This window comes from Jaculus jaculus, chromosome 7 (genome assembly GCF_020740685.1).
Source record: "Jaculus jaculus isolate mJacJac1 chromosome 7, mJacJac1.mat.Y.cur, whole genome shotgun sequence".
Lineage (NCBI taxonomy): Eukaryota > Metazoa > Chordata > Mammalia > Rodentia > Dipodidae > Jaculus > Jaculus jaculus.
Genome location: NC_059108.1, coordinates 115,473,407 through 115,497,749, shown reverse-complemented (window position 1 = coordinate 115,497,749; position 24,343 = coordinate 115,473,407). Strand labels below are relative to the sequence as shown.

The 24,343-nt window shown below is 40.1% G+C and overlaps 1 protein-coding gene across 1 annotated transcript in view; it reads right to left on the bottom strand.

The window, feature by feature from the left end:
* Mnat1 (MNAT1 component of CDK activating kinase) overlaps positions 1–24,343 on the bottom strand; it is a 209,046-nt gene that overhangs the window by 134,662 nt on the left and 50,041 nt on the right. Inside the window, exons 2-4 of the mRNA XM_004649241.2 lie at positions 14,063–14,215; positions 11,789–11,862; positions 955–1,058 (exon numbers count right to left, since the gene is read on the bottom strand). Of these exons, the coding sequence (XP_004649298.1) occupies positions 955–1,058; positions 11,789–11,862; positions 14,063–14,215 (331 nt within the window). The remainder of the gene's footprint in view (positions 1–954; positions 1,059–11,788; positions 11,863–14,062; positions 14,216–24,343) is intronic.

The window sequence follows — 24,343 nt, the reverse complement described above, 5'->3', positions numbered from 1 at the left end:
TGTTAAATATTTGTCCCCAGCCCAGGGTGCTATTGGGAGTGATAGAACATTCAGAAGTAGAACCTTACAGTAATTTTGACATTAGACCAATTAAAAAATCCAAAATTAGGGCTGGAGAAATGGCTCAGCAGTTAAGGTGCTTACCTGCAAAGCCAAAGGACCCAAGTTTGACTCCCCAGGACCCATGAAGGCAGATGCACATGGGGGGGGGGGTACATGCATCTGGCTGGAGGCCCTGGTCCACCCATTCTCTCTCTCTCTCTGCCTATTTCTGTATTTCTTTCTTTCTTTCTCCCTCTCTCTCTCTCTCCCTCTCTCTCTCTCTCTAATAAACAAATAAAAATAAACTATTTCTAAAAATTTAAAAATCCAAAATTACTTTCATATGTGGTAGCTTTGCTATTTTAGTACACTAGGTCCCCTCCACTATCCCTTACTTTTAAATAAGAAAGAAATTAATGTCCAAGGATAAAAATGAGCTTGAATTCAAACACAAACTTAACAGAATAACAACACAAACAAACTTAGCAATAATAACCATCAGTCTTAAATAATCATTGCCTAAGAAAACACAGTCTAACATAACACTATCAAAAATGATTTTTACAGCCGGGCATGGTGGTGCACGCCTTTAATCCCAGCACTCAGGAGGCAGAGGTAGGAGGATCACAGTGAGTTCAAGGCCACCCTGAGACTACATGGAGAATTCCAGGTCAGCCTGAGCTAAAGTGAGACCCTACCTCGTAAAAAAAATAAAAAAGATGATTTTTACTACAATAATGTGTATATTCATCCCTTCCTACAAACCTATATAAAATATGTTAATATTTCTGGCCTAAATATCAGTTATATTCCTTGTCACTAAAACTGGTTTTAAAGGAAGACCCCTTCTTTAAAATGTCATATGAAAACATATGTTATGAGTACAAAAGGAGAAAATACTTAGCAACCAACCAGCTTTAACTTATTTTTCTGAATAACATCTTTGTTTTCCTTTTGGTATATCTCCATTTTCTTTTTGGTATTGTCCAAATCCACATTGTTGGTCAAGTTGAAAACTGAATAAGAAAAAAAAAAAAACAATGTCATGAAATAGCTTTAATATTAATCTTAGCTTATCAAGATAATGAAAACCAAAATTCATCATCATGACTTATTATTACTTGGATGATCATTCTGTATAGCTCCATCTGTGTAATTTAATCCTCTATCTAGTTTAGAAACTAGTTCCAGTTATGGCAACCATGTGCTCTGAGTAAAATGTAAGGAGAGACAGTCAGGCAATTGCACAGAACATTTAAGTACCAAGATCACTCCACAACACTTAAGACAAGGTCTTGCAACAATCACATTTGATTTTATTTTTACAGTCCCCAATCTAATTTTAGAATCATCTAAAGAATGCATGTTGGGCATAGTGACACACACCTTTAATCCCAGCACTCAGGAGGCAGAGGTAAGAGGAATGCTGTGAGCTCAAGGCCACCCTGAAACTACATAGGGAATTCCAGGTCAGCCTGGGCTAGAGTGAGACCCTACTTCAAAACAACAAAAAAGTAAAATAAGAGATTGCTAATTATTTTAATAAACAAAGTCTAGAATCTACTACATGTATCAGAAGTAGAAATAAAAAGAATCTGAGCACAAGAAATAGAAAAATTATCTGAAAGAATTAATATATAACATAGCTATATTACTTGTAACAGAAAAAAAAAAAAAAAACAGGTTAGGAAGTTGGAAGTATAGTATGACAATACAGCACTTGCCTACTATACTAAAGGCCCTAGTCTAGGCACCCAGCACCATCAAAACATAATAAACAAGACTTATTCACATTCTAGTTGTCTCCAACATGACTAGGTCCACACTTACATAGCTTCTCATTAATCTGAATCTAGAAATGTATAAAACAAAAGAGCTAAAACTGAGCTGGGGAGATGGCTCAGTGATTAAAGATGTTTGCTTGCAAAGCCTACTGGCTCGAGTTCAGTTTCCTAATAGCTTTGTATAACTAAATGTAAAAGTGGAGCAAGTTTCTAGAGTTCATTTACAGCAGAAAGATCCTGACTGGTACACTAATGTCACATACAAGTGCACACACATGCGCACGCAAATAAATACATAAACAGGCAAGCAGATAAATGACAAATTGAAATTAAGAGGAGAAAAAGCAAAGAATAATCTACCACCAAAACATAGACTTCCTCCTGGGCATGGCTGCACATGCCTATAATCCCAGCACTCGGGAGACAGAGGTAGGAGGATTGCTGTGAGTTCAAGGCCAGTCTGGGACTATAGAGTGAGTGCCAGGTTGCCATGGGCTAGAATGAGAACCTACCTTGGATAAAAACAAAAAGAAAAAAACATAGACTAAAGCAGTTTCTTCAGATAAGCAATGATACACATTCAGATGCTATTACATTTTGGGTAAAATTGTTAATGTTTTTAACTCAAAATATTTTGAATTATATATTTATATTCCCTCCTAAATTTATATATGCAATTCAAAAGTTTACTATAATGCTCTGAGTCAAACAAACTTGATTTGCATATATACAAATTCATATTTAAAAGTACTATAGGGCTGGGGAGAAGGCTCAGCAGTTACAGGTGGTTGTTTGCAAAGCCTGCCTGCTCAGGATTCAGTTTCCAAGTACCTACATAAAGGCAAATGCACAAAGAAGTGCATGCAACTGGTGTATTTTTTTTCAGCAGCAAGAGGCCCTAGCATACCCATTCTCTCCATTCTCTCATATCTCTCTCCTTTCCCTCACAAATAAATAAATATATTTTTAAGTAGTGTGACTATTATCCTTCCTCTTAAGTGTTCTGTGAGAAACTATCATTATGGGAGGCAAAAAACACCCAGAAATAGGTAAACTTTAATTTTATGGAAGTTTATTTGCTAATATTTTTTTAATATTATGCTTATTAAAATGTTCTGATAAATCCCAATGAAAGTAAGCAATTTCATTTTTCACTTAGAAAACAAAGGCCATAGAAGTAAATTATGATCACAAGTAATACAAACTCTTCCTTTAAAAGATAAGATTCATACAACTGAATAATTGGCAAAAACTTTTTAGATGAAGCAAGTATTATTTATACCATAATGAATCAAGTTGACATAACAGCCTCATAGAAAAAAGAATAGAAGTGAATCTTCTGTAACAATCATTTAACCCTCTATCTGCTTACTGCTTTAGCTCAGATGTTGACCTGTCTCTAATCAAGAATCAAAAGCAAACAAAACCCCCCTTATATTTTCTGTAAGATTTAATGTTATTTAAGTGCAATTTTAAAGTCTTTTTGACATCTGGGGTTTACAATTAAAGCCCTTAGGACTTTCTCACCCTTTTAAAATAAGTATTCTCTGCACCAAAGGAATAATCTGTTTATTATGAAACTGAACACAAATCTTTGGGGTAATCCCTGGGGCCAAAACAAAAAGGAACAAGAATGTGTATGCACAGATTGTCATCCCTATAAAAAGGGTCTATTGTTAATGTTGCAAGAAAGTTCATCTTCATGTGTGCCTTCTACTGAAAATTGTTGATAGCATTATTCAAAGCTGTAATTCTTTTAATTTTTACATTTGTGATAGTCAAAGAATTTGTAATAAATTTTATATAACAAAATGACTTCATCCCTAATTTTTGAATCTTCACACACTCATCTTTTAAGCTACCTTACTAACTACAATCATCTCCATGCTTAAAAATCATTAATACAACCTTTCCACATATAAAATCCAACTCCTTTACTATCTATCAGAAACAGTTTTTGATTTGTTGGTTAATTGGTCTTTGGGGTCATTGTGATTTATTGTTGTTTTTGAGACAGGGTTTTGCTTTGTAGCCCAAAGTGACGGGATTACATGTGTGCACCACACAAAGGTAAAGCCTATTTTCTATTCATGTCTGCAGAACCCCATGTTCCACACTTGGATTACCAGTTAGTCATTAAGGCCACCAAGTATTTTCATTGGCACTGAAAAGAAGAAAACCTGTGTTTAAAACATGGTTTCATTAATGACCAGCAGTGTAAGCTTGTGCACAATACTTACGTTCTCAATGCCTATTTTCTACAAACAAAATAGGCCTAAGAATGTCCACTTCTTAGAATCTGGAACACTATGATACTTGTGCAGCTCAGCCTGATAATTACCTATTCCCTAGGTAGGTGTCTATTAAACTAACATTTTGTTCTTTTAATTAATACAGATACAGTCAACATGGATGGCACAAATATCTAACTAACAATCTTTGAAAATATGAAACACAAAATAGCTACTGAAACAGTGTTTTGAATGGAAGTTTTATACAATAACAATCAGAACAATGTCACACAACTAAGTGATGGAACCAAGTAAAATGTAAAAAGCCCTAAACTAGCCTTCATCTCACCCCTCCTTTTTGTACACTTCCTACCTAACAAAGCAAAACAAAAAATATAACCTCCAACTTTCATTATCTTAACACCATTAAACTGTTCAAGGTCGTATTTCAACTGATCTTTCTACTCAGAAAATTTATTTCCTATATCAAATCAGTAGCTTGAATATTCTCTTTCTAAAATGTCCTCTTTGCCTATACCCACTATTACTGTCTACTCTGAACTCAATACTTCTCATCCAAATTACTGAAAATAGCCCTTTTAAATCTCACTGGCTTAACTATTAGTTACATACTAAAACAATGGCCAAGTTTATAGAGCTCCTTTTTCATACTTAACTTTGTAATTAACAATAATTGCATACATGTATGGGGTTCAATATTTTGATATATGTATACATATGCAATTACTATAGCAACTTTATTAACATATCCATCACATCAGGTTTTATTTAACTGGTGTGCTATCTAATTGTATTTTCAATTTGCATTTCCCTGATGATCAGTGATGCTAACCATTGTTGCATAAATTTGTTAGCTGTTTGTATGTCTTTTGACATTTTGACCTTTCTCTGAGAAATGTCTACAAAGGTCCTTAGCTCACTTTTAATCAGGTTTACTTTCTTGTCATTGAATTGTTCAAGATTTTTATGCATTTAGGAGATTGACCACTTATTAGATTTGCAAATGTTTTCTCCTATTCTGTGGACTGTCTCCTCATTGTCTCTTTTGCTCCATAGAAGAATTTAGTTTGTTTATTTCATTTGTCTATTTTGCCTTTCACCTATGGTGTACTAAGCTCTCCTTAACCCACATTCAGCTTGTTTACTTTTAAAGCCTCATTTTCAGTCACTGCACCACGTACTGTCTACATGTAAGAGAATACTGCTCATTCCCCAACATGCGCAAAACCTTTTTATCTCTATGCCTTTTTCTCTTTCTATGATTATGCTTCTCACAGCTTCCTACTTGGTAAACATCTATTGATTCTTTTAAATTTTATTATTAATTGACATATAATTATACATATTTATAGGACAGAGTGAGATTTCTACACATGTATTTAGTGATCAGATCACAGAGATTAGCGTATCTATCATCTGAAACATTTTATAGTTCTTTTCTAGTAGCTATTGTACAACTAACTGTCAACCACAGTTATCCTACTACACTGAACATTATTCATCTCATCCAGCTGCACTCCTGTGCCTCTTAGTCAATGCCTTCATTCCCACTCACCCACAACATCCCAGGCCCTAGGCACTACCACTCACCTTTCAACATAAACTCAAACGTCACCACTTCTATGAACTTCACCAAACTCTACTTGTGTCCCCCAAACCTGGGTAATGACTTTCTTTTCTGGTATTTGTTTAATGGTTTATTTGTGACAGTGTCTCATGGATCCAGAATGGCCTTGAATTCACTATGCAATCAAGGCTGCACTGGAAATTGTGATCTTCCTGACTCTACCTCACAAGTATTTGGATTACAGGTGTGTGCAACCTTGTCCAGCTTGCTGTCTTGGGGTTTTTTTTTAATATTTATTTATTTAAAGAGAGAGAGAGAAAGAGACAGAGAGAGAATGGGTGAGCCAGGGCCTCTAGTCACTGCAAATGAACTCCAGATGCATATGCCCCTTCTGCATCTGGCTTACATGGGTACTAGAGAATTGAACCTGAGTCCTTTGGCTTTGCAGGCAGGTGCCTTAACTGCTAAGCTATCTCTCCAGCCCCAGCTTGTTTTCTTTTCTTTTAATTTTTATTTGTTTAGTTACTTAGTTATTAGAGACAGAGAGGGGGAGAGGGAGAGAGTAAAAATGGGTGAGCCAGGGCCTCTAACCACTGCAAACGAACTCCAGATGCTTGCAACCCCTTGTGCATCTAGCTTACGTGAGTACTGGGGAATTGCACCTGGGTCCTTTGGCTTCAAAGGCAAACGCCTTAACCTTTAAGCTATCTCTCCAGCCCCCAGCCTGTTTTCTTATATGTATTCTCACAATACATTAATTACTATATAACTATCTCCCTCTTTGAAATTTCAGCTTATTGAAGACACATATATATTCCCAACTGTGAAGCATTTATAGAAAACAATAGATTTTGCTGGCATGAGTTGGAGTTCAGAAAATAAGCTACAAAATCCATGACACTATGTCCTAAAAAATCAACACCTTTTTTATTATTTTTTTCTTTATTTGAAAGAGAAATTAAATAGGTGGGTAGAGATTGAGAAAAATGGGTGCATCAGGGCCTCGAGCCACTGCAAACCAACTCCAGACACATGTGCCCCCTTGTGCATCTGGCTAATGTGGCTAATATGTCCTAAAAAATCGACACCTTTTTTATTATTTTTTTTCTTTATTTGAAAGAGAAATTAAATAGGTGGGGAGAGATTGAGAAAAATGGTGCATCAGGGCTTCGAGCCACTGCAAACCAACTCCAGACACATGTGCCCCCTTGTGCATCTGGCTAATGTGGGTCCTGGGGAATCAAACCTGGAGCCTTTGGCTTTGTAGGCAAGCGCATTAACCACTAAGCCACTTATCCAGCCCTATCAATATCTTTAAATATAGTAGAACCACTCTTTAAGATATATGCTCAGCTGGGCTGGAGAAATGGCTTAGCGGTTAAGCACTTGCCTGCGAAGCCTAAGGACCCTGGTTCAAGGCTCGATTCCCCAGGACCCACGTTAGCCAGATGCACAAGGGGGCATGCACGCCTGGAGTTCATTTGCAGTGGTTAGAATCCCTGGTGCACGCATGCTCTCCCCCCCCCCCACATTTCTGTCGCTCTCAAATAAATAAAAATAAACAAAAAAAAAGATATATGCTCAGAATTTACACTGAATCACTTTGATAGTATCTCTACCCCTTCTTCCCCTTCTGCTTTTCCATCTCCTTCTCTCCCCATGTCATCTATATAGCAAGTACTAGGCCAGCCAGGGCTACATCACAAGACCCTGCCTCAAGGGGGAATAAAAACATACTACATATTGCGCAGTCTTAATATTCAGACTTGCTTTTGCCTGCTTGAGGATACTCACTACCACTTCTAGAAATAAACCTGGTTTTATTTATGAATTAACTATCCTTTCAAACTAATTCATCTCATAGCAAATAATAACATTTATATTACTTTTTAAATTTTCATTAGTTATATATACAGTGTGTATACAGCCATATTGGTGCCATCAAAGTCTCCCCACTACCCTCCCTGCTCTGCAGGGACCCTCCTCATTGGGGAATGTGGGTCGTGTATTGTGGGAAGTAGCCATCAGTTATGGTGAAGAGGCAATGTCTATGTACATAATGTCCCAATTTGTGGCTCTAAAAATCTTTCTGCCCCCTCTTCTGCAAATGTCCCTGAGCCATGTTGGGTTCGTTTTAAGTCTGCTTCAGTGATAAGGTCTTGGGAGCCTCTGTGTCTCCGGATATCTGGTTTGGTAGGAGCTGAGTGTTCTCTGTGTCAATCTCTTTCACCCTTGTGCTGGTACCAGGTTCACCAAGAAAGCAGGACTCTTGCTCATTTCCCCAATTTCTCTTGGTTTCAGCTGAATTATGGCTCAATCAGAACTTCATCCCAGAATTAAGGTCCCTTTGTTATTCTTTCCTTAAGCCTGTTCCCTATCTTTTTTATCTACCAACTTCTTTTAGCTACCAGGGATGCCTGGCTGGAACCATAACCATGTATCCAACTTGCGCTGCAATATCTTTAACCTTCTTTTCTTTCCCTTTATCTCTTCACCAGACTTTGGACTAATCACATTGTCTTTAGAATATATGTAAATGGTGTTCTTCCTGATTGCTATTCCACTACTTGTTCTATATTTAATATCTATGCATGGCCAGGATTCTATATACATCAACACTTGCCTACTTCTTACAGAATTCTTTTTGTTTTATTTTCTCAGTCTGTATCCTAACATTTCCATTTTGTACTGGCAGGCCCAACTCTACCATCTTCAATTAAATTCCACAATTTAGCTTGAATGCTCAAAGTTCCAGTCTAACTTGGGCTACAGAGTGAGTTCCAAATTTGCCTAGGCTAGAGAGAGACTCTGCCTTTAAAAAAGCCAACAAGTAAAATCCATTGCTTACTCATGGTTCCTAATGCTAGATACAAAGTGCACTGAGTATAAAGACATTTAAATCAAAAAGCAATAGCTCTAAGCAATAAAAGATTCAGAAAAAAATCCCAGATTATTTTCTGTACATGTTTTTACTGTACCACAACAAATCAACTTATACATTTTAGAAAAGTTATGATAAGAAAAAGATGTTCTTTTAAAAATTTATTTGTTTATTTATTTATTTGAGAGCAACAGACAGAGAGAGAAAGAGGCAGACAGAGAGACAGAGATTGAGCATGCCAGGGCCTCCAGCCACTGCAAACGAACCCCAGATGCATGCGTTCCCTTGTGCATCTGGCTAGTGTGGGTCCTGGGAAATCAAGCCTCAAACCGGGGTCCTTAGGCTTCACAGGCAAGCTCTTAACCACTAAGCCATAACTCCAGCCCAAGAAAAAGATTTTCTAAGTGGGGCATGGTAATGCACACCTTTAATACATGTACTCAGGAGGCAAAGGTAGGAGGATCACTGTGAATTTAAGGCCAGCCAGGGATGACAGAGTTTCAGGTCAGCCTGGCCTATAAATTAGATAATACCTTGAAAAGAAGGAAGGGAGGGAAGGAGAGACAGAAGGGAGGAAGGAAGGAAGGAAGGAAGGAAGGGAGGGAGGGAGGGAGGGAGGGAGGGAGGGACGGAGGGAGGGAGGGAGGGGGAGGGAGGGGGGAGGGAGGGGGGAGGGAGAGAGGGAGGGAGGGGGAGGGAGGGAGGGAGGGGGAGGGAGGGAGGGAGGGAGGGGAGGGAAGGGAAGGGAAGGGAAGGGGAAGGGGAAGGGGAACGGAAAGGGGAAGGGAAGAGAGGAAAGGGAAGGGAAAGGAGGAGAGAGGAGGGGAAGAGAGGGAAGAGGAGAAGAGGGGAGGGGAGGGGAGAGAAGGGAGGGAAGGGAGAAAGGGAAGGAGGGAAGGGGAGGGAAGGGAAGGGGTGGGAAGGGAAGGAGGGAAGGGAAAGGAAAAAGAAGGGGAGGGGAGGGGAGGGGAGGGGAAGGGAGGGGAGAGGAGGGGAGAGAGGGGAGGGAAGGGAAGGGGGGAAGGGAAGGATGGAAGGGAAGGGAAGGGAAGGGGAGGGAAGGGGAGGGGAGGGGAGGGGAGGGGAGGGGAGGGGAGAGGAGGGGAGAGGAGGGGAGAGGAGGGGAGAGAGGGGGGGAAGGGAAGGATGGAAGGGAAGGGAAGGGAAGGTGAGGGAAGGGAAGGGAAGGAGGGAAGGGAAAGGAAAAAGAAGAAGGGGAGGGGAGGGGAGGGGAGGGGAGAGGAGGGGAGAGGAGGGGAGAGAGGGGGGGAAGGGAAGGATGGAAGGGAAGGGAAGGGAAGGTGAGGGAAGGGAAGGGAAGGAGGGAAGGGAAAGGAAAAAGAAGGAGGGGAGGGGAGGGGAGGGGAGGGGAGGGGAGGGGAGGGGAGGGGAGGGGAGGGGAGGGGAGGGAAGGGAAGGGAAGGGAAGGGAAGGGAAGGGAAGGGAAGGGAAGGGAAGGGAAGGGAAGGGAAGGGAAGGGAAGGGAAGGGAAGGGAAGGGAAGGGAAGGGAAGGGAAGGGAAGGGAAGGGAAGGGAAGGGAAGGGAAGGGAAGGGAAGGGAAGGGAAGGGAAGGGAAGGTAGGGAAGGGGAAGGTGGGGAAGGGGAGGGAAGGGGAGGGAAGGGGAGGGAAGGGGAGGGAAGGGGAGGGGAGGGAAGGGAAGGGAAGGGAAGGGAAGGGAAGGGAAGGGAAGGGAAGGGAAGGGAAGGGAAGGGAAGGGAAGGGAAGGGAAGGGAAGGGAAGGGAAGGGAAGGGAAGGGAAGGGAAGGGAAGGGAAGGGAAGGGGAAGGTGGGGAAGGGGAGGAAAGGGGAAGGTGGGGAAGGGGAGGAAGGAAGAAGGGAGGAAAGAAGGAAGGAAGGAGAAAGAGGTGAGAAAGAAGGAGGGAAGAAGTGAGGGAGGGACGGAGAGAGAGAGCAGAAATGGGGAGGAGACAGAGAAGAAAGAAGGGAAGAAGGGAGGAAGATTTTCCGGACTTTCTCCGAAAAGAAATTTTAAGGGACTAATAAAATGACTCAGTGATTAAATATACTTGTTTACAAAGCCTGCCAGCCAAGGTTCAATTCCTAAGCCATCCACATAAGCTGGATGCAAAAAAAAAAACAAAAAAAACAAAAAAACACAACAGTGGCACACATCTGGCGTTTGCAGTTGCAAAAGGCTTGTAATGATAAGATTATGATAAAGGCTGACTATAACATTTGGGAGAATGAAAAAGATGATTGTTGGAGCTTCATCAATGCATTCTAATTTTCACAGCCTACAACACTGTCATATCCAGAACTGCACTTTGTAATAATTAGGCAACTTCAAATAGCATTATTTTTTAATCAATATGTAACAACTTTCAGATGTTTTAACATCTCTGAAATTTTTTCCAGATAGATGCAGATCCTAAGAAGAGAGCTGCCCCAACATACCTCAAAAGAGGCCCAACTGAAACTAAGGACAACTGGCGAAATAAGCAAGGGTGATGTTTTCCTGTGAACCGGATACCAGCACAAAGGGGAAGGAGATCAACGCAGAGAAAAATCAACTCCTACCAAATCAGAAAGCCAAAGCCTCAGAGGCCCCCAACACCTCAGCACTGAAGCAGACCAAAAATGAACCCAACATGGCTCAGGGAAATTTTGCGGAAGAGGGGGCGGAAAGAATGTCAGAGTCACATGTTGGGTCATGATATGCAGAGACATTTATCATACCAATAACTGGGGGCTAACTCCACAATGCACGACCCATTTTCATTAACAAGGAGGGTCTAATGGGAGGGGGTAGATCACAGATGAGCCTAAATAATGGTACGAAACTACCTGTATTTACTGAAAAGATAACTAATAAATTAAATTAAAAAAAAAAAAAGCAGGTCAATCCCTAGCCCACACCAAAAAGGAGGAAAAGAAGAAAGACAAGAGGGAGAAAAAAGAAACACTTCTTTATGCAAATATAGCCTTTTAGCTTGTTACATTAGAAACAGACACTGCAATTACTCTATAACAACAAAAATTTTTTGGACTCTAACCCGGGCGTGGGTGCGCACACCTTTAATCCCAGCACACGGGAGGCAGAGGTAGAGGATCACCATGAGTTCGAGGCCACCCTGAGACTACATAGTGAGTTCTAGGTCAGCCTGGGCTAGAGTGAGACCCTACCTCGAAAAACCAAAAAAAAAAAAAAATTTTGGAGATTTTTGTGTGAGATGTTATTCCAGGTATCTAAAAGAAAAAAACACAAGTTCTTAAGGCAAACACATCAAATTAAAACATACCAATCTCTTCTACTTCTTCTAGGAAGTCATTATATTCTCTTAGACTAGGAAAGTCTTCTTCCCTTTTGTTGTATCTTAAAAAGAAGAAAAGGATCAAATATTATCTAACTGGTTCGCGTATCCTTACCTAACGCATACATGACAAAGTGAAAAAGATGATTTACTGTATAAAACATTGCTTTACTGACACCAAGTTTATAACTAGCCCAGGAATTCTGCTTTAAAAAAGAAGTAGGAGGGAGCAAAATTTTACTGGATAGGTACATCTCTATAACAGAGATGTGCTTTCTAGCCCAAGAATGCTGTTCTTAAAGTTCACATCATTGCACAAAAGTAGACTCAGGGAACAGCTGTACCATATGCAGAATCCTTAACATACCTCAAAAGAGAAATTATGTGCTTACAGATTGGGAAATTAGATAAAGTATGCCACTGAAAATTATTTACTTCCTATAGAATCATTAATTTCCAGAAAACTAAATATGAATTCAAAAGAGATTCATTTTTCTTAACAGTTATAGCCTAAATAACATTAGGTCACAAAAACTGTAAATATTGTGATGTATCTGTGAAGAACAAAAAGAGACACAGGATTAAAGATAAAAGATCAAAATCTAAAAGATTACCTCCTTAAAATAACACAAGTAGTAAAAGGTTACTGATAAAGTATTATTGGTTAGGCATTTGGAAAGATGTCATTAAACTATTACTGACCAGGTTTAAAATATATACTGCCAAAAATAAAGTGCCGGGCGTGGTGGCGCATGCCTTTAATCCCAACACTAGGGAGACAAAGGTAGGAGGATTACTGTGAGTTTAAGGCCACCCTGAGATTGCAGAGTAAATTCCAGGTCAGCTTGGGCTAGAGTGAGACCCTACCTCGAAAAACCAAAAAAAAAAAAAAATAATAATAATAATAATAATAAAAGGCACGGGTAAGGTACTGCATGCCTTTAATCCCAGCACTTGGGAGGCAGAGGTAGAGAGTTCACTGTGGGTTCAAGGCTAGCCTGAGACTATAGAATGAGTGCCAGGTCGGCGTGGGCTAATGTGAAACACTATATCAAAGAAAGTTAAAATAAATAAAACTAGGTACTGAAGCAATGGGATAGGTGGTGGCTCAGTGGAAGAGCTTGTGCTTAGTACACCCAAGGCCTTTAACATCAAAACAAATCCTTAAGCAAATATACTACTGTAATTTTGAAACAACAAAGTGCCTACTAAAAGTATAGAGTAAATGGAACTCAAAACTACTAGCAAAAAGTAATAAACACATACACACACAATTATAAACACACATGAGCACACACCATAAATTATAGCTAACCTAACCTAAGACTTGTTCTGATAGGCTTCAAAGCCCAACTTAAATGTTACCTCTTCAAAATTCACAATGACATATTTGGAGGGGGGGGGGTTGTTTGGTTTTTGATTTTTTGAGGTAGGGTCTCACTCTAGCCCAAGCTGACCTGGAATTCACTATGTAGTCTTAAGGTGGCCTTGACCTCACAGCGATCCTCCTACCTCTGTCTCCCAAGTGCTGGGATTAAAGACGTGTGCCTCCACGTCCAGTGACATATTTGTTTTGATTGCTACTTTATTTCATCTTCGCTATCTTATGCTACTTTTCTAGTAACCTTCATGAAAACAACTTTTAAAGCTATCTTACACATCATTTTTTCTGTCCAATATGCATAATGCAATGTAAACAATAGGTACTTATGTGTTAAATAACAAATTAATACACAAAATTGTGAAGCCAGCTTCTTCTTTTATTATTTTTTTATTAATTAGTTTTGCATTCAGTGAATACAGTCAAGTTGGTACCATTGTTAGCCTCCTCCCTATCCTCCCCCATCCCACTGGCCCCTCCTTGTTGAGGTATATGTGTCATGCATTGTGAAGTTAGGCCTCAGTTACAGGTAGGAGGAAATGTCTCTACATATCATGACCTAATGTGTGGCTCTGACATTCTTTCTGCCCCCTCTTCCGCAAAATTTCCCTGAGCCATGCTGGGTTCATTTTAGTTCTGCTTCATAGATGAGGTCTTGGGAGCCTCTGTGAAGAAACTCTTCTTTAACAAAGGTCAGATAATATTACTCAATTCTCTAAGAACTTAATAAATATTTGTAAAATGAGTGCATAGATGCATTTATAGTTATTCCCTTGCCAATCTGGTCACAATTACATGAGCAAAACTAATGATACAGATTACTGAAATAACTATTAAAGTCTTCTTTGTTGGCTGAATCTTCATCAAACAATAATACCTACATCTTTAGCACTTTTTTTCGAATCTCCACCTCCTTGTCAACAGCGGGATCTTCAAAGAGCTGGACTCTGAAGTTGCTCTTTCTGAGTGGAGTCCCACACTCGGGGCAGTTTCCAGCTCCCCTCACAAACAGTAAATCCACACAACTTTCACACCTGTCAAGTACAAAAACAACAGTTAAGCTAGTGCTCAAACCTATAACTCTGAAAAATTGCCCTTTGAGAAGAATTGAAGAGGGGGCAGGGATGAACATTTTACTGCTACTTAAAATTTTACAACAAAAACAACTTTTGGAAAATATCCATTGTTGTTTGGAGCTTCCTTTTCAAACACAGATATCTTTTGTTGTTGTTGTTGTTGTTTTTATTTTTTTTATTTTTTTTTTTTGAGAGCGACAGACAAAGAGGCAGAAAGAGGGAGAGAAAGAAAGAATGGGCACGCCAGGGCCTCTAGCCACTGCAGACAAACTCCAGATGCATGTGCCACCTTGTGCATCTGGCTCACATGGGTCCTGGGGAATTGAGCCTTGAACCAGAGTCCTTGGGCTTCATGAGCAAGAGCTTAACTGCTAAACCATCTCTTCAGCCCCAAACACAGATATCTTAAGAGATACAAGTATAGTTCTAGAAATCTATAAAGTAGTGAGTGAATGAATATTCAGAAGAGAAAGAAATAGGCATGAAAAAGGTAAGTATGCCCCTTCCAACACAGGCTGAGAATCCCTCGCTAAAAGCCTCAAAAAGCAATGCCCTAAAATCCAAAGCCTTTTGGGTGTTGACATTAGAACTAGAAAATTCCACTCCACAAAGCTTTGTTTCAAATACAAAATTATTTAAAATATTATATAACACTATCTTCAAATGATGTGTATAAGGCAAATATGAAAAGGAATGTAAGTGAATTTAGTGTTTAGACTTAACTCTGACCCCAAGGTAACTTTGGCCTTGGGGGGAAAGGCTGCCAGGAACTCAGCATGCAGCACAGCACTAGGGCTAGGCCAAGATGTAGCTTGATTTATAACTTGTAAATATTCAAACATGTTGATAAATATGTTCAAACACATGTAGTCCTTGAATTGTAATCTTACTCATACTATCCTAGTCACTGCTTGTATTAGCAATACCTGAAATTATTTATTTCATTATGCTTTCTCTCTCCTACTAGTCTATTTCATGAAAGTATAAATTCTCAATCTTGTTTTCTATTCACAATGCCTGACAGTTAGTGCTGATAATCTTTGCAAAACAAACAAAAACAAATGAAAATATGACAGAGGGAGAACAAGAAATACCAATGAATAAGAGAAGCCAATTTCTTCTAAGTATTTGACATATGTAATGCCAAAATTAAGAAGAGAGAAAAAGAGAAAATAAGAATCTTTAAAGGTTAGGTATGAAAGTATAACTGTAACCTCAGAACTTGGGAGGCAGAAGCAGGAGAATTGCTAAAAATTCAAGGCCAGCCTGACTTACTTAGCAAGTTCCAGGCTTGCATAGTGAGACTCTCTCAAGAACTTGTAGAATATGGCCAGGCATAGTAAGTAACACTCTCCTGTAACTCCCAACACTCAGGAGGTAGAAGCAGACAAATCAGGAATTCAAGGTCATCCTTGGCTATGCAGTGAATTTGAGGCCACCAGGAGATGCTGTCTCAAAATAGGAAAGTGTGTCTGTGTTATCTGTTTGTGTGTATGTGTTTAAGAGGGAGAGAGAAAGAAAGAAAGAGGGGAAATTTTAGCATTGCTTTTGCATTTATTTCTATCTTAATAGACTCAAAAAAAAGTTTTGAAATTCTATAGATTGGATTGGGGAGAATGCTGGGTGGGTGTCCCATAAGCTTGAGAACCTGAGTTCGATTCCCCTGCCCACTTAAAAATGCTGAGCATGGCAGTGCATATCTCTAATTCCAGCTCTAAGGAGGCAGACAGGAAGATGGCTGGAGTTCTCTGGCCAGCCAGTCAAGCTTGGTGAATTCCAGAGCAATGAAAGAAAAGGTTGATGGGATTGCAGAAGATAACACCAGAGGTATCCCCTGGCTTACACATGCCCCTGCATGCACATGTGCATACACACACACACACACACACACACACACACACACACAACCATTAAAAAAAATTCTATCAATCACAGTAATCATTACCAAGCTCCACAAAATCTCAAAAACACCACTTACAACTAAGGAAATAATGGTGTACTTAATTTCTACTAGTAGTCTTTGCAATTAGAAGAAATTAAAGCCAACTATAGAAGCTAAAAATTGACATATTTTATAACTACACTATAAGCAAGGAGCCATATGAAATAACTAAAATTACAGAGCCACAATGAATATTTCATATTTCAAAGTCATGGAGACTACACTCAGTTAATAATTCAGTTATTCAGAGTATATGTTAAATACCTTAATATTCCTAAATGATCAATATTTATCATTTCTAAAAGTCTTATTATATATTAGAAATATTATTTCATACAGATGGCAAATAAATATCTAAAAAAAGTGCTCTATATCCTTAGCCATCAGGGAAATGCAAATTAAAACTACTCTGAGATTCCATCTAACTCTTATCAGAATGGCTATCATCAAGAAAACAAATAGCAATAAATGCTGGCTAGGGTGGGAAAAAAGGAACCCTTCTACACTACTGGCAGGAATACAATCTGGTATGGCCACCGTGGAAATCAGTGTGGAGCTTCCTGAGACAGCTAAAAATAGATTTACCATATGATCCAGCTATACTACTCCTAGGCATATATCCTAAGGACTCTTCTCACTACCTTAAAGATACTTGCTCATCCATGTTTACTGCTACTCTATTCACAGTAGCTAGGAAATGGAACAAGCCTAGATGTCCCTTAACTAATGAATGAATAATGTTCTATTTGGCAGTAAAGAAAAATACAATAATGAAATTTGTAGGGAAATGGATAGATCTGGAAAGGGTTATACTTAGTAGGTAACACAGGCCCAGAAAGCCGAGTGCAACATGTTCTCTCCCATATGAGAATCCTGGCTACAAATGTTTAGACTTGTATGTGAGTCAGAATAAAAGTCAGTAGCAGAGGCCAGTAAGCTCCAAAAGGTCTATAAGGGAGGGAGGAGAAGGGAGGACCTAAAGTGATAGTATTGTACATATACATGTAGATGAACAGATTACTGGGGGGGAAGGGGTTGATTCAAGTGTCCCCCATAAACTTGTTCTGAATGCTAGGTTCCCAGCTGATGGAGATTTGGGAATTAATGCCTCCTGGAGGCAGTGTATTGTGGAGGGTGGGCTTATGGGTGTTATAACCCAGTGTTCCCTTGTCAGTGTTTGGCAGATGCTCCTGTTGCTATGGTCCACCTTATATTGGCCCAGGGGGTGATGTCCACCCTCTGCTCATGTCATCATTTTTCCCTGCCATCATGGAGCTTCCCCCTCGAGTCTATAAGCCAAAATAAACCTCTTTTTTTCCCACAAGCTTCTCTAGGTTGGGTAATTTCTACCAGCAATGTGAACCTGACTGCAACAATTAAGAATGATACAAGATGTGGATTGGTGTCAAGTTGACAAGGGGTGGACATGTGATAGTTAAGGTGTTGTCAACTTGACCTGTTAGTAATCCACAGAAACCCCTTTTGGATGGGTCTCTGAGGTTACTACCAGGAAGGATTAACTGAAAGAGGAAGTCCTTCCCCCAAAGTGAGCCCTTCCCCCAAAGTGAGCCCTTCCCCTGGAGCGGGCAGCTCCCGGGTTAGGGGTGTGGGGGAGGGGAACTTTATATAAGGAAGCTGTGGGTGAAAAGAGCCACTTCCTTCCTTCCACTTGGCTGCTGAAGCTGCTTGCTGCCTTCCAGCCTGGATTGAAGACCAATACAGACTGAAGACCAGTGTCAACTCAAGACCCAGGTGGACTGAAATCCAGTGGCCCCTCAGGAAGCCTCCAGGCCTTCAGTGGAGGACTGGGACTGCTGAGGCATCTAGCCACATGGACTGTATAACTACCGTTCCTTGATTCTAGGGCCTGCAACTGCTATTGGACTACCATAAACTAATCCAAAATATTCCCTTTTTAAAATAATTCATTCTAGTAGTTCTGTTCCTCTAGAGAACCCTGACTAATACAGGGTGCAATGGCTTAAATGAGGTTCGGAAGAAATTGAGTAAAAGAAGGGACGGGGAAGGGTCAATAAAAATTCAAGATGTTGTGAATGAGCCAAATGGAAACCTACTTTTTTAGATATCCAGTTGAGCTGAAAATCTCCCTGTAGACCAGCTCACAGGAAGTTGGAAAAAAACTGTACTGCATGCAGCTCTATGGAAGACAGAAGTCATGAGCAGTGAAAATAGAGGATACTGCAAGCCTTAAAGTTTGGCCAGCAAGGCCAAATGACCAAACAAGTGCAATACTGGCATGTCTGTTATGGGGGAAACCAACTGTTCTCTAATTGGACTGGAGGCCCACTTTCTGGGAAAGAATACATGCCTGGTACTGAAAACCTAAACAAAACCTGATAGTGAAGTAGGTCATGAGCCTTAGGAGTATAACACCTGCTCTTGTCTGGCTAAATGCATATACTATGCTCACTAAACTGCCTTGTAATCACTTTAATTAACATTCATATCTGTATATTAATGCTACTCTCACTTTTGGTTAGAGAAACTTCTCTTTTCAGAGAGTAGTGACCACTAGGATAACACAAAAGGCAACATAGTGCTGACAAAAAGTGACAGAGGAGTATTCAGAACTGAAATATCTCTACCATATCTTCAAGGCTCAGGATCCATTATGGAAGAGGTGGCAGAAAGAATGTAAGAGCCAAGGAAGGGTAGGACTGCTTACCATGCAATCATTCAGACAGAAATTAGCCTTGATATCCATGACCTCTTAGTGCCTAGCACTACCTTCACAAGACCCTCATAATAGGAGGAAAAGATGATGATATCAAATAAAAGAGAGACTAATGGAGAGAGAGAGGGGATATGATGGAAAGTGGATTTGCAAAGGAAACGTAGGAGATGGGAGGAAATTATCATGGTTTGTTGTCTGTAATTATGGAAGTTATCAATAGTAAAAGTTTTAAAAATAAATATTTTATAAGTCAGTGGTATATTTCCACTTATTTTTTAAATTTATTACTTAATTTATTCCTTTGAGAAAGGGGCAAGTAGAGAGAAAGATTAGGCACACCAGGGCCTCCAGTGACTGCAAAATAACTCTAGACACATGGCTATGTGGGTACTGGAATCAAACGTGGGTCCTTAGGCTTTGCAATTAAGTGCCTTAAGTACTAAACCATCTCTCCAGTCTTCCACTTCTTAAAAATCTGTCTTAAGTCATAAAAACTGAAAGAGTATTGCTGGCAGCTCAATGTTAATGTATATATATGCTTAGCACAAATGGGGCCTTAAGTTCAATTCCTAGATCAAAACAAAACAAGATCATAATGTAGGGACTGAGGAGATGGCTCAATAGATAAATCAGAAAAAGTATCATATAGGAATATATATTGCTTTAAGAATCTCCTAACAATGCCACTTGCTTTATGTATTTACTTATTTAATATTATGTTTTAAAAACATGCTCTCCAAGCTACATGGGCTACACTCTCAACCCCTCCCTTTCTGATTTCACATTTGAACTCAGCCAAAATGTCAAGAAGAAATTCCTTTCTGATTTTAACTACTAAACATTCACACAATACATGCAGAGTACAGAGAAACACACAGGTACAATCAACCCTATCATTTATCTCACTTCTGATAACAAACTACTGCTGATTCTGTTTATGTGACCACAACTATTTTACACTTATTAATTACAAAAATGAAAGCTAGATAAATATAAGAAAAGAACAGAGGAAAAACTTGGTAATTGCTAGTTCATTTTACATGGCAACAGAACCAGCATGTCAGCAGCAAGTGGCAATCCTTGGCCTCAAACATGTTAAGAATTTTTTTAAAACAAAATCTTTTCTTTTATGGAGCACAGAAAAATATGCTGAATAGCCAGGCATGGTGATGGATGCCTTTAATCCCAGCACTTGGGAGGCAGAGATAGGTGGATCGCCATGAGTTCAAGGCCACCCTGAGACTACATAGTGAGTTCTGTAGCAGCCTGTGATGTCTTCAATAGCAGTCTTATCATCTAGTCCTGGTGGGTAACCAAGCACTTTGACAATGGCCTATATTGCTTTGGGGGCCTCATGGCCTCTGATTGGATATGAGGCTCTCTCAATGAGAAGCTATACCATGTGCTGAGACCATAGAGGTGAGAGGGGATAGAGTTAGAGTGAGTGGACCCCTGAAGGTGAAAAGAGCAGGAAAGTTTGCACTTTCTAGAAATCCATGATGATCTGACTTCTTATCTCTTGCCTGGTGCCCCAGACCTATTTTTCCACAAATAGTCAGAACCCCTCCTGGGAGGGAGGTCTTTCATAGGATTTAAACATTGTGGTTGGTCAAGTTCAGCCCCCGAAACTTGGTGCCAGAGATAATTTCTTCCTTAAGATATTCTGTAGCCCTAACCAACCATCTGTCCCTCTAGTTCACCTGAGCCAGAAGACAGCCCACCACCCTAAGGTTATAAATACCTTTGCAAGGGGAGGGCAGGCTCTCTGGCTCTCACTTGGGAACTTCCAGCTGTGTTGAATTTTCCCTCAGCTAGACCTGGGCCCACTAGCCCTTACTCTCCACATGGGTTCTTTTTTTTTTTTTTTTTTTTTTTTTTTCGAGGTAGGGTCTCATGCCCAGGCTGACCTGGAATTCACTAGGTAATCTCAGGGTGGCCTCGAACTCACAGTGATCCTCCTACCACTGCCTCCCGAGTGCTGGGATTAAAGGCATGCACCACCACACCTGGCTTCCACATGGGTTCTTTGTCCCTTCCAGCTCCCCACATGACAGGAGCTCCTTGAATTTTCTTTTTTCTTTACATGCTTTTTCCCCTAGGCCTCCACATGGGCTCTCCAGCCACATGGGTGCCCTTCCTTGGCTCTACTTCCCTCAATAAATATAATAATTTAATAATTATCCTTCTTAGTTTTCTTTTTTGTTCAATTCTTTGATTAAAATTAGAAATGAACCTAGGGTTTGGGGTTCAAGGACTTTACTGGACCCTTACCACCCCATTTCAGAAGGAAGCTTCCACTGTTCTTTGGCTAAAATGACAGGTTAAGTCGATCAAAAAGTTTTCTAAACATATGCCCTTTGACCAATGTTGCTCTTACTCTTGATTAGAGAGCCTACTTTTTACAGATGGCAGTGAATTCCAGGGAGAGTCAAGACCCATCAAAATGAGAAGAGGAGAAAGCCGAGTGCCTAACACTGGACAAGTCATCTCCCTCACACCCACCAGAGCCCAGGAAGCAATGGAGAAGAAGTGGCAGATTAAATATGAGTGCTGCTCTCACTTCCAGAGACCTACTCTATGGAAATGGTGGCAGACACTGGGGAGACTCAAAATCATCAAAACAAAAAATCAAAGGATGCGAGAGCTGAACACAAAAGGAGACTTCTAATAGGCCCTCCAAAAGCTCAGGGAAGTTTGTGAAAGAGAAGGCAGAAAGAATGTAAAAGCCACAGGGTGGGAAGGTGTACTGTGAGGCATTTTCCTCCCTACAGAAAACAACTGGACATTCGTAAGCCCACAGTGATTACCAATACTCCCACTGAAGAGATCCTCAGTGGGATGGGTGGGGGGGGAAGAAGACAATGAGGCTAACCTGCTGAGAAGATGACCAATTGACAGTGTGTTCATAAATGAGAAAAACCTGATCAGAATATGACCAATATACAGTATGTTCATATATTAAAGTTCTCAATAAAAAAATTTCTTAAACACTATATGAAAATTTGGATTTCATAGTTCTGTTGTGTTTTCCAATGTATTTATTATTTTTACAAATTCTTATTTAGTTATCGGTATGTGCATGTGTATGGGCACACATACTGTGGCATGCGTGTGGCAGTAAGAAGACAACTTCAAGGCATCTGTTCTCCCCCTTCTTTGAGACAGGTCTCTTGTTGCTGCAATCTGTCTACCAAACCCCTGACTAGCTGATCCCTGGGCTTCAGATTCTCCTGACTCCACCTCTCACTGTTGTCAGTCACCATACTGGGACCAGAGGTACATGTGCCACTTTGGTATCAGGCTCTGCATGTGTCCTGGGGAATGAACCCTGGGCTGGCAGGCTTTGAAAGCAAGCATCTTTAACCTGAGTCATCTCCTCAGAACCTGCTCCATGTATTAATTTCTACTTTATTTGCTATTTCCTTTATTCAGTTTTTTTAGTTGTATTTTGTTATTCTCAGAGATTACACTTTCTTTTTATCATTTCATTCCTCATAACCACAAATGAGTTTATACTTTTCTAGTGCTTTGGACGAATTCATTTTATAAAGATATAATTCATAGCAAGGAATGGTGGCTCACACCTATAATTCTAGCACTCAGGAGGCTAAAGTAGGTAGATTACCCCTCAATTTGAGGCCAAGCTGGGCTATACAGGAAGTTCCAGGTCAACTTGGGCTAAAGTGATACCCTGTATCTAATCAACTAATAACTACTTTCTCCAGGCATGGTGACATATACCTTTAAACCCAGCACTAGAGAGGCGGAGATAGGAAGATTGCTGTGAGTTCAAGGCCAGCCTGGAACCACAGAGTGAGTTCCGGGTCAGCCTGGGCTAGAGTGAGACCCTACCTTGGAAAAAAAGATGGGGCTGGAGACATCATTTAGCAGTTAAGGCACTTGCCTACAAAGCCTGAGGATCCAAGTTTGATTCCACATTCCCACATAAACCCAGATGCACAAGATGGTACATGCATCTGGAGTTCATTTGCAGTGGTTAAAGACCCTGGTGCACCCATCCATTCTCTCTTTCTCTCTCTCTCCCTTCCTCCTTCTCTTTCTCCCTTCCTTTCTCTCTCCTTCTCTGTATTTCTCTCATTATTTAATAAATAAATGAAATAAATTAATAACTATTTTGTTTTAAGTCAATATCAAGCATCCAAATGGATGACAATTTTAATAGAATAAATTATAACAACTGGTCAGGCTGCTAACTTCCTAACAGTTATTTCCTCAAATACTTATTCTAAACAGTTACCTATATAGTTGGATACTCTCTCAGTACTGTATAATATGGCTTGTCAAATGGAAAATCATGTACCACTAGCTCATCAAATGTTTAATGAGTATAAGAATATACATTCCTGTGAACCAATAAAGAAGTCAATAAGAGCAAATAATAATAATAGGCTAAAATTGTAGATATACCATTTCAAAAAGATATCATTGGGCTGGAGAGGTGGCTTAACAGTTAAGGCACTTGCCTTAGGACCCAGGTTCGACACCCCAGAACCCATGTAAGCCAGATGTACAAGGTAGCACATACATCTAAAATTTGTTTATAATACCTAGAAGTCCTGGCATGCCCATTCTCTCACCCCCCCCCCGTGTGTGTGTGTGTGTGTGTGTGTGTGTGTGTGTGTGTTCTCCCCCCCCTCACTAAGAAATACATAAAATAAAATATTTTTTAAAAGATATCATTCCTGGGCTGGAGAGATGGCTTAGCGGTTAAGCGCTTGCCTGTGAAGCCTAAGGACCCCAGTTCGAGGCTCGGTTCCCCAGGTCCCACGTTAGCCAGATGCACAAGGGGGCGCACGCGTCTGGAGTTCGTTTGCAGAGGCTGGAAGCCCTGGAGCGCCCATTCTCTCTCTCTCCCTCTATCTGCCTTTCTCTCTGTGTCTGTCGCTCTCAAATAAATAAAATTAAAAAAAAATTTAAAAAAAAAAAGATATCATTCCTCATATCTTTACTACACTAAAATTCAGATTAGCCATCAAGACAAAGTGAGGCTATTAAGGCAAGAACTGCAGTTTAGGGCTGGAGAGATGGCTTAGCAGTTAAGCGCATGCCTGTGAAGCCTAAGGACCCCGGTTCGAGGCTGAATTCCCCAGGTCCCACGTTAGCCAGATGCACAAGGGGGCACATGCGTCTGGAGTTCGTTTGCTGTCGCTGGAAGCCCTGGCGCGCCCATTCTCTCTCTCTCCCTCTATCTGTCTTTCTCTCTGTGCCTGTCACTCTCAAATAAATAAATAAAAAATGAACAAAAAATATTTAAAAAAAAAAAAGAACTGCAGTTTATTTATGATGGGCAATGCTTAACTCAACCCGGATCAGTCCTGAAAACAAAATGTTCTCATTTTTGTTTGCTAAATAAAAATTATATTGCTACTCACTCAGAATTTATTAACATTTTCACAATTAATGATTTTACCACAAATAGTTGGAAAAA